The sequence below is a fragment of the Octopus bimaculoides genome, chromosome 5 (genome assembly GCF_001194135.2).
Source record: "Octopus bimaculoides isolate UCB-OBI-ISO-001 chromosome 5, ASM119413v2, whole genome shotgun sequence".
In the NCBI taxonomy this organism is placed as follows: Eukaryota; Metazoa; Mollusca; class Cephalopoda; order Octopoda; family Octopodidae; genus Octopus; species Octopus bimaculoides.
In genome coordinates this window covers 41,963,083-41,974,324 of record NC_068985.1, presented here as the reverse complement: position 1 = coordinate 41,974,324, position 11,242 = coordinate 41,963,083, and the positions used below count along the sequence as shown (strand labels likewise).

Here is an 11,242-nt window from a genome sequence, read left to right as displayed (position 1 = left end):
AAGCACCCACTACACTCTCGGAGTGGTTGGCATTAGGAAGGGCATCCAGCTGTAGAAACTCTGCGAGATCAGATTGGAGCCTGGTGCAGCCTTCTGGTTCGCCAGTCCTCAGTCAAATCGTCCAACCCATGCTAGCATGGAAGGCGGACGTTAAACGATGATGATAATACATATATATATATATGCACACATACATATGTACGCATATGTATACATACATATATACATACACACACACGGACGCACATATATATATACACACATATATATCTATACATACATATATATATATATATATATATATATACATAACTATAATAATAAGTACCAAACGAATTTCTGTGTGTCAGTGTGTCACACTTTGACGATAATAGTAAGTGGTGTGAAAGATAATGGTGATGGTGGTAGAGGGGAAGGCAGCGAAGTCAAAGGTATTGATGGTGGTGGTGTCAGAGGTCTGAATGGTGTGTGTATGGCAGTTGCGGTGGCGATGGTGGTATTACTGGTGATGTGATGGTTGAAAACAATCAACAGAAAGAAATAGAGAGAAAGAACGAGGTTAGATAGAAAAAAATTGTACTGACCCCCAAATCGGAAGACAAAAAAATGTTGTTTATCACACAGCTTTGCAATATGTTCCAAGTCGACAAATTATATCATTGTTTTGATGAAAATTGTTCATTGCATGAAAAATATTGGTTGATTTTAATAAAATTTTAGCATGTACTCAATGCATGAAGTGTCACTGTTGGGCACAAGGCCCAATGAAGTGCCTTCTACAGGAGTTAGCTTAAAAGCCACCTTTTAAGCTAGTGTATATAATATAATGTATACACACACACTCATATATATACATATATACACACACAACAGGGCTCTAGTAGAAGACATTTGCTTAAAGTACCACACTGGGACTGAACCTAAAACCACATGGTTGCACAATGAGCTTCTTAACCATATTACTTTTACCAAGGATCAGGAATAAAAACAACTAGGTAGAGGTTCCCATGTTGGATCATGTTAGATTTTGTTTTTATTTAGCATTATTTTTATTCATGTAGATATTATGCCTTTTATCAAACAGTACACAATCAAGAAGAAAACATCATCATATTTAGACACTTTAAGTATTTAATAGAGAAAGTAAATTGATGGGATATAAGCCATGTTGCATAGAAGTGGTGCCAGAATATTTAATGATTGACCTTTTTTTCTAAGATGAAATAAGCGTTATTCAATATCTTTTTAATGAATAGAACCAAAAAATGTGTTTATTTTTGGTTATAATAGTGAATTAAATTGAATCTTTCTTTCTTTTTTTTTCTTTCTCATGGACAAAGGTTAAACAAGAGAAGTGAAGGTAAAACCACCATCATCATCATTTAATGTCCATTGTCCATGCTGGCAAGCCAGAGAGCTGCACCTGGCTCCAGTCTGATTTGGCATGATTTCTACAGCTGGATGCCCTTCCTAACAGTAAGCACTCTACGGTGTGTGCTGGGTGCTTTTAACCCATAAACTGCGATACGCCACCTCAGTGGCCAATGCGACAGTGCAACAGGCCATGGAAGTAGGGCATGATCTGACCTAATTTTGATGATGTATAATGTATGCACACGATACCCTTTCACCCCAGAAACAGTGTAGCTAATCACAGAAGGTGTTAAGAAACACTGAGTATTTTTTTCGAGTGATAGATCGATGTTGATCTTTACCCAAAATAGGCTCAGCAGTTCGTGTTACATACAGCAAAATCCTAGCAGTTTATGGGTTAATACAGCAACCACACAAGTGCTATTACATGGCACCGGCACAGGACTTTTCTTCACCAGGGTGAATCTTCTTCACCAGGGTGAGTGGCTTTAATACTTCTGCATTCCTCAACTATGGCCAAAGTTTCTCCAAATCATAGGGTAAATCTTAGCTGTGAGAGACTCAACCTTTTCCACAAACACTTAACTAAATGACAAAGAAGTGAAATAAAACCAGTACTTGTTTGTTATTGGCTTAACGATCCTCCTGAGATACAGCAAAATGACAAAAACAATTGTGGCTTGTTTATACCCATAATATAGAGCAGTTGCTGTTATTATAAGTGACTGATTTATAAATCAATCAGGAATGGATAAAGGAATGAAGCAGTCATTTTGTATATCAATAAGAAATAATGATTGTCTTTGATAGGTAAAAATACCTTCAAGTTATTTATAAATACATAACCAAAAAAACCTGTGCTCTTTAAAATTAAAAAAAAAAACTCTTTATTGCTAATTATATATTCTGTTTGTAATTAGATTGATGAAATCCACTTTCAAAACTATTACACAGCTTTACTTACAATCAAAGCCAAGTTCCAACTTGCTAATCAAGGTAAGATAATTAGTTTTTGTCATTCTATGATGTGCCCCTCTTCTTGTGTAACCTAACAATAATCAGATTAAGCTGACAAGGTGACAGGTTACCAGTCAAAAGTCAGCCTTCTGTATCCTATCACTAGCATTGTACTAAGTTCCTGACACCTTCACTAACTCTGTACAACAATGTACACTTAACCTTGTTTTAAAATAATTTTGTGGTTATAACCAAGAGAAGGACATTTGGTTCTGATAAATGAACAATCTTTATTTTGACCTAAGTGGATCTAATTCAGCCTCAGTGCACTCAGAACTATGTATTTTGCTTTAAACTATTTATATATCATTACTAAACTGCCACTACAGTGTCTGTTATGAATAAATAAATGAATATATATATATACAGATCCATGTTTTATATATTTAATTACACTGGGAAATTAAGCACCCACTCCCTGTGATGGACTTTTCTGCAATTTGGGATGAAGATTGAACTGAGAAAAGTTCAGAGGATATCCTACACTTAATAAATTACAGGTACTTGTTTGATTATCCTCAAGCTATCAAAATGTTACTAACAACAAAATATGTCTTAATGGTTTAGCAAGGAAGAATGGACAGTGCCCATAAAGTTCACAAGCCCTCCCAGATATGTGAGATTGATGTGACTGATGCTCAGCTTGAATATCTGTAAGGCAACATTTGTAGGAAAAAAAAAACATGGGTGTGAAGGAATTCCAGAAGGTTGTTGCTCTGAGAAAAAAAAAAAGGATTACAGATTGGTTAATGTGGGGCTTGCAAGAGTGCTAGTGGCCATAGTAGGGGAAAAAAATACTGTGTAGGTGATGAGATGGGAAAGAAAAGTATGTGTGTTTTGTAGACATGAATGAAGGAGAATGCAACTAGGTAATTTAAAGGAGCAATCAATGCTGCTTTTAGTGTTACTTGAGTCTGCTGTCAATTTGTGGTTTCAAATCAGTTTTGTTTTCTCTAATCACTTTTCTGTACATGCAAGAGATGGTTTCTTTGTTGGAGTCCTATTGGTATGATGCCCATTTCAGGTATTTTAATATCTTTGAGAGACTACAATTTAAAATTTGAAATATGATTATTGATATGTAGAAAGAATATAGCAATTGTTTTAACTGAGATTACATATACACATATTGAAGTGTGTGTATGCATGTTTTATTTTACTTGCTGGGTCTGGAGGTAAAGGTCTTCCTAGACCTGTGAAATTGATGTCATTACTGCTGCTCTTAGACCTTTATAAATCAACATCTATTGACTTACATTGATTAGAGAGAGATCCACTAAACATCTTGCCATTCACTGCAATCCTTGGTTATCTCCTTTGTGAAGTTCAACCTCCTAAGATCAGCTTTCACCAATTCTTTCCATGTCCTTTTCAATCTTCCTCTTCTGCAGGTTCCTTCTGTTTGGATAATTGGGCACATTTTTTTAAACATAACCCTCATTCTTTATATGCATCACATGTCATACCAATATGGTCTTCTTTATTGCATTCTATATCTCACATCCCTTTTACTCACTTTATCTCTCAATTCATTTCTTCTCCATGGTTCATAAATATGCTAACATACACATCTAGTCATGCTTGCTTGCCTGATTTCTTTCCAACCTTTGCACATACTCTACATTCAATGACCATGTCACGTTCTGATTCATACACAAACATCATACAATTTGCTCTCCTAGGGGTGCTTCAGAATATTTTGGTTGGGCACTAATTTGTAATAATGCTAAATTGGAGTTTCAAAGTAAGTGTATTTCTGTAAATCTGAGGGTGCACCATTGACTAGTGAAGGGGCTGTACCATCCAGTGCACCCACTTAGTGATGAGCATGAGAGCGTAGATAATAGTTCCCTGAACATTTCCCATTCCATTCTTAACTTGGCTACTATCTTTCAGAACTCCAGCCTCCATTATTAATTAGGTCATCTAGGTAACAGAAACTATCAATCACTCTAAGGTGGAATGCTTCCAAGAATTTAGAAAAAATTATTTCATGTGTGCTATCATTGCTAACTACTCCTGTATATCGCAGGAAGTCTTTCATTTCTGTCAGCTTATCTTGTGATCCACTGCACTCCTTATGCACTCATTGTTCACATTGGATACTCCTTATAACATTTCTTCCGAATGCTTTTCTGCATATTGAGCATAGTTACTTTGTTCATGGATGTAGAGGCTTGTCTTCTTTCCTGCCAACCAAAACATTTATCTTCACTAAGTTTACTTTGAAACATTTTGGTTCTATGCTTTGCTTCCACATTTGAAGTTTCTTGTCTAATTCTCTTTAATTCTTTGATAGATTAATGTATGAGAAGTAGGTCATTGGTGTATAAGAGTTCCCACAGACAGATAGTCTTAAATTATTCTGTTATAACCTCACCGAAGCAATGACTAGTGACCGAGACCTTTGGAAATATGCAGTGCGTAAGAAGACCCGGCAAGCCAAGTGAGACCATAATCCGTGGCCTCTGCCAGGGGTGTAGCCAGCCCACTTATTCATACTTTTACTTCATTGGACACTAAACTCTGCTTGCGAAGACCTGTTGAGGCAAGTGAAATCGAAATCGAACCAAATTCGACAACTGGCACCCATGTCAACCTCTCCTTCATTGGACACTAAACTCTGCTTGCGAAGACTTGTTGGGGCAAGTGAAATCGAAATCGAACCAAATTCAATGATTGGCACCTGTGCCAGTGGAGCGCTAACAGCACTTTCCGAGTGTGATCATTGCCAGAGCAGCTGTCTGGCTTCCATGCCAGTGGCACGTAAATAGTACCATTTGAGTGGGATCATTACCAGCGTCGCCTTACTGGCACTTGTGTCAGTGGCACGTGAAAAAAACATTCACACAAGGTTGTTGCCAGTGTCGCTGGACTGGCTCCTGTGTTGGTGGCACATAAAAAACACTATTTTAAGCATGGCCGTTGCCAGTACTGCCTGACTGGCCCTCGTGCCAGTGGCATGTAAAAGCACCCACTACACTCTCTGAGTGTTTGGCATTAGGAAGGGCATCCAGCTGTAGAAACTCTGCCAGATCAGATTGGAGCCTGATGCAGCCATCTGGTTCACCAGTCTTCAGTCAAATCATCCAACCCATGCTAGCATGGAAAGCGGACGTTGATGATGATGATGATGATAGCCTGAAGAACTATAATAAAAAGGCATAGGCTAAGAACTGATGAATACCTACCTGCACTCTAAATTTCTTCCTGAACTCATTAACTCTCACCTTAGAGGCAGCACCTCTGTACATCGCTTGCACAAATCTCACAAAACATTCATCTTATATTAAGCACTAGACTACAGAGCGTGGTGCCTGTCAAAGGTCCTCCTGCTTGGTGGCTGTTAAATATAGTGGTTTGCTCTCTCAGTTAAGAACTTCTATAATTGCTTCACTAGAAGCAGAACATCAGTGTTACCCCATTTAGGCATAATTATCATTTATGTATTATAAAAATCCATAGATGCTTAAATTCATTCTTGTTATTTTCTTTTTTGGGGAAAAAAACTTAGATTCCAAAGTATGGAAGACATGTCTGAGAAAGTATCCATTAATGCCAGCCCCACACTGTGAAATTGGCTCAGAGAGCAACTTTGTGATTGGCAAAAAACAGGTAAATAGAGGTATTTTCCATTAATATGAAAGAATTATTGCTATATTTTGAGAAAGTCATATTTTCCAATATGATTCAACATATGAACCGACAATGGTTATTATGCTCTTCTTTATTCTTTATGAGATACAGCATAAATGTATGAACAGGCTACAGCACTATGACAAAAAAGATTCCTTCTTATAATGAAATAATAAATATATGAATAATAATCACAATCAGTGTATCTGTTTAATTACTGGCAAAACAACTCTTCCAAAATATAAGGTCTGTTCCAACACATCATTTCGGTTCAAACTTTGTGTCAAACATGTAGTTAAAAAAGCTAACACTACTTTACCCTTGTGGTTTAAAAGTGTTAACATTTGTTGACAACACTTGTTGAATTAAGACAGCATGCTAGCAGAATTATTAGTACACTGAGTAAAATGCTTAACAGCATTTCGTCCGTTCATACATTCTGAGTTCAAATTCTGCTGAAGTCATCCTTGCTTTTCATCCTTTCAGGGTCAATAAAATAAGAACTAGCTGAGCACTGGGGTTGATGTTATCGACTTACCCCTCCCCAAAATTTGAAACTAATATTTTTTGCATTACAAACAGGTTACTAAGATCCCACTGTGTTACTTAAGGAACTTACCTCAGTTTGTATCTTCATTGTGATAAGACACCAAGTTGAAATAAATGATAAAATGAATGTTTTATGGTATTTAGTTTTATTCAGCTATTTTCTAAGTTCAATCTTTGTTTGAGAGAGACTTTAGCTTTCATTCATCTGGGGTCAGTAAAATAAGCCCATGCATGTACTTTGGCAAAAAGATGACTGAAAATGCAAAACCAAATGAAATACTGTAAATTCTTTAATTTTATCATTAGAGTCACTGAATTGCTTGACCATTGGATGAAACACCTTGCAATAATTATTCTGCCTCTATAAGGCAGGGAGCTGGCAGAATCATTAGCACGTTAAGCAAAATGCTTAGTAGCATTTCATTTGTCTTTACATTCTGAGTTCAAATTTCACTGAGGTCAGCTTTGCCTTTCATCGTTTTGAGGTTGATAAAGTAAGTACCAGTTGAGAATTGTGGTACTTACTCCTCCCACCAAAATTAACTTACTCCTCCCACCAAAATTTCTGGCCTTGTGCCAAAATTTGAAACCAATATTTATTCAGTCTCTGATCTCTGATTTCAAACCCCACCAAGGTCAACTGTGCATTTCATCCTTTTCAGTTGATAAAGTACCAGTCCTGGATAGTGGATTGGTAGAATTAAGGGTTGGTGATAGGAAGGGCATCCAGATGTAGAAAATCTGCCTCAACAAATTCCATCTGACTTGTGCAAGAATGGAAAAGTGGATGTTAACTGATGAAGGTGGTGGTGGTGGTGGCAGCAGCAGCAATGATGATGATGATGGTGGTTGTGGTCATCGTAATCGTGGTGAGGAGCAGAAGAAGAAGAAAGAATAAGAAGAAAAAGAAGTACCAGTCATATATCAGGATCCATTAACTTAATTACACACCTTCATACATTCTATATGTCCTTGTACATGACTTAGAAAATTTATTTTTCATTGTTTTTTTCTTTTTGTGGATAAAATTATTTCTTTTCCTTTTCTCTTTCTTTTATGTATATCTTCTGGATCATTCTAATGTAGTTAATCTGTGAATTGACGAATGTTGTTGAACTAAAATTAATTTTACTACAACCCTCACCTGTCTGGATTGATTTCTCTTTAGAAGATATAAAGCTGTTCAGAGGATCACAGGTAAATGCCAACAGCAGTGTGTGTGTGTTTCTTTACCTTGACATTACATAATAGTTGTAAATAAGTGTCACCATCATGCAAGCAGTATCATTCATTCCCAATCTTCTATGAAAACATGTCCAGTCATGGTAAAATATTACCTTGCTTGGAAAACAGTTGAGTGTTGGTGACAGGAAGGCCAGATCTCAATGAATTCCATCGGACCCATGCAAACATAGAAAGGTGGATGTTAAAACAAAGACGATGTATGTGTGTGCATTTGTATGCACTTGTGTATCTGTGGGCATATTTGCATGTGTGAAGTATATGTGTACATCTGAGTATGCATGTGTGTATGTTTGTGTTTGTGCGTACAAATATATGATATTCAGTGACAGTCTATGTAAAAAGTACTCTTTCATACAGAAACCAGTTGACAAGGAGATAAAGGACGATGAAGAGGAACATGAAGTTGAAAATGACGATGGTGATGAATGCATGAAATACAATCCAGTAAGTACTTACACCTATTTTGCTTCTGTTGCCAAAGATGGGTAGGTAGATTACAGCTTGAGCTTTGGTACATTTGGTTTGTATAGCTCAACCTAGCTGTATTTGAAGCAACAAGCAAACTCACCACTTTATGTGGCTACTGGACCTGCTACAAATTGCAGCAAAATATCTCTTAAATCATATATATATATATATATATATATATATATATATATATATATACAAAGAATATATATACATGTATACACACATATATGTACATACTTACATCTACATGTGTATATATGCATATCAGGGTACAGGACATTAGAACAATGAACTACAGACAACGGAACGAACACATAGGAAAACGGAAAGCCACTTGGAATATTCCTTCATCAGCTGTCTCTATTCTAACCTGACGTTTCGAAGATTATATATATATATCCTAACGTTTTGAACATGGAGGGAGACATTTAATAATGAAATCACCCTGAACATGAACTGTCTGAAAGAAAGATATGATGGTCACGTCCAGAATACTTTTGATCATAGATTTGCTCAAGCAGGACTGATCAGAGATTAGACATAAACAACAACAACAACAACAAGTAGCTACATACAAATCAACATTATGATCATCTTCACCAACATCATTAATGTTGTTCTAGGACAGTGTCTTGCCTCCTTGTTGCACTCATTTACTATGTGATACACACAACAACATCCAAAAACTGCTATTATTTGTTGTGCATGGGATGGTCATTTTATAACTGGATGCTTTTCCCATCACTAACCACTTTACAGAATGTACTGGATGCATTTTATCATGCTATCAGCTCTAGTGAGATTGACTGCCTAAAATGTCCTTTTTATTTTGCATTAATTTTCATTCAGAGTTATTGCCCTCCTATACAAATTGATTTCACCACAGATATCAGAGTCCACTTCATCATTTCCTTTTTCAGCATAGTATTTTTGCATGCATTTATGTATTGAACTTTTTTATATCTGTTTCTATTATTTCTTTCCTTTCTAGTTTGGTATGGATCTGTCTGCTATCTCCAAAACAATGCAAAAGTGGTCCCTTGTCAATCAGCCATTGAATAGTCGGTCAAAAGTAAAGCAGATTAAATACGAGGTTTGTATTTAGTGATGTGCATCTCTCTTTCTCTTTTTCTCTTTTCTTGTTTCAGTCCTACACTATCTATCCAGTTATCATCATCATCATCATCATCTATATATTTTGTCTATGTATCCAGCCAACATTTGCAAATTGTATCTATCCAGTCAATACTCCATATATACATATATCTACACAATGTTTATGTCTATCTAATCAACAAATGCACACATTAACTATCCAGTCATCATTTACAACATCTTGTCTATGTCTTCATCATCATCATCATTTCATGTCCATGTTCCATGATGGTATAGGCTGAATTGTTTGACAGGGACCACTGTGTCCAAAGACTGCATCAAGCTCCAATGTCTGCTTTGGTATGGTTTTTATGACTGGATGTCCTTCATAACACCTATCACTTTACAGCTTGCACTGAGTGCTCTTATTTCGTGCCACCTGCACTATTGAGATCACCATGTAGTTTGCAGCAGGACTATGAACCCTAGGGTAGACTCAGTGAGGAGAAGGTTAGCTTCATGGTAAGGGATGAGTGGATTATTATGGGAGGTTGGGGCAGCACAGGTTCCTCCATAGAGATCTGCATGGCTACTCACACCTAGTATGCTCATGAGAAACAGATATACAGACAGAGACAGAGATAGAAAATATCTAGTAGGATCTGAAAGTGCCCAAGTTGCACTGCAAGGTACAAGCTGGGTAGAAGTGGGTGACCCTATCAAAATCTACACACTGTATCTGTCCAGTCAACATCTGCTTATTGTATCTGTCCAATCAATATCTACATACTATGTCTTTCTAATAATTTTCTACATGCTATCTATATATCCAGTCAACATTTACACACTGTGACTATATATCTACTGTGTCTAGGAGTCTATTTTACCATAGCTCCTGTTATCTTGCTGCTGCTGCTGCTGTTGTTGTTCTTGTTGTTGTTACCACCAACACCTTCATGTTCATAATGATAAAGCTGATGAAAATGGTGTGATTATCATCATTATTACTATCAGTATCATACGAGTTTTGCTATTGTTATTGTGATAATCATTGGGGGGTTCTCCTTGTTGTCATCCCCTCCACACACACACACACACACACACATTATCATTATTGTCATCATCATCATCATCAATTTTGTTAATTTGCTGCTGGAGTGCAGGGTTAGTTGTTATCATTTTGATTGCTTGTGGTTTTTGTCATAATCATCAACTTACTTATTTAAATCATAATCGGTGGCATCATCATCATCACCATCATCAACAACAACAACAGTAACAATTATCCATCTAATTTAAATGTCTTCGTATCACAGTTATTTAATATATCATTTGTCTCTTTTTTTCTTTTCTTTTTTCTCTTTTCAGATAAATGGTTCCTATGATATCAAATTGTTATCATATAGTTGAGCAACACTCAATGGAATATCTGATATCAATGTATCGTCGAAACATTTCTGAAAATCTAAATCTTGATGGATTATCCAACATCAGCTCATCACCATCTAGCTGACTGATAGAGTACATAACATCAACTTGTCATATAGCAGAATAAAATTCAATGACATTTGTGATACAAAACAGTGTTTATGTAACTAATTATAGTGCAATGGATTATGTGATATCATCCTTGTTATCATGTATCTTAATAAAGTTTTGATAGAACATATGATATGAACTTATCATTCAACAGAATGAAACTCAATGAAATTTCTGATACAAAAAAATAATCATATAAGAAAATGGAACATGATAGATTATCTGTTATCATCCTTTTTATTATGTAATTAAATGAATTTCTGACTCACCATAAAATATAAAACATATATATTAACCTAATTACCATATTTGGAGT

General features: G+C 36.1%; 1 protein-coding gene across 1 annotated transcript in view; it reads left to right on the top strand.

Annotated features, from left to right (window-relative positions):
- Nucleotides 1-10,968, top strand: part of LOC106874989 (nicolin-1) — a 16,611-nt gene extending 5,643 nt beyond the window's left edge. The window contains exons 2-7 of the mRNA XM_014922923.2: nt 2,295-2,370; nt 5,906-6,006; nt 7,663-7,773; nt 8,179-8,265; nt 9,284-9,385; nt 10,756-10,968. Coding sequence (XP_014778409.1) covers nt 2,295-2,370; nt 5,906-6,006; nt 7,663-7,773; nt 8,179-8,265; nt 9,284-9,385; nt 10,756-10,797 — 519 coding nt within the window. The 3' untranslated portion in view covers nt 10,798-10,968. The remainder of the gene's footprint in view (nt 1-2,294; nt 2,371-5,905; nt 6,007-7,662; nt 7,774-8,178; nt 8,266-9,283; nt 9,386-10,755) is intronic.
- The last annotated feature ends 274 nt before the right edge of the window (nt 10,969-11,242 follow it).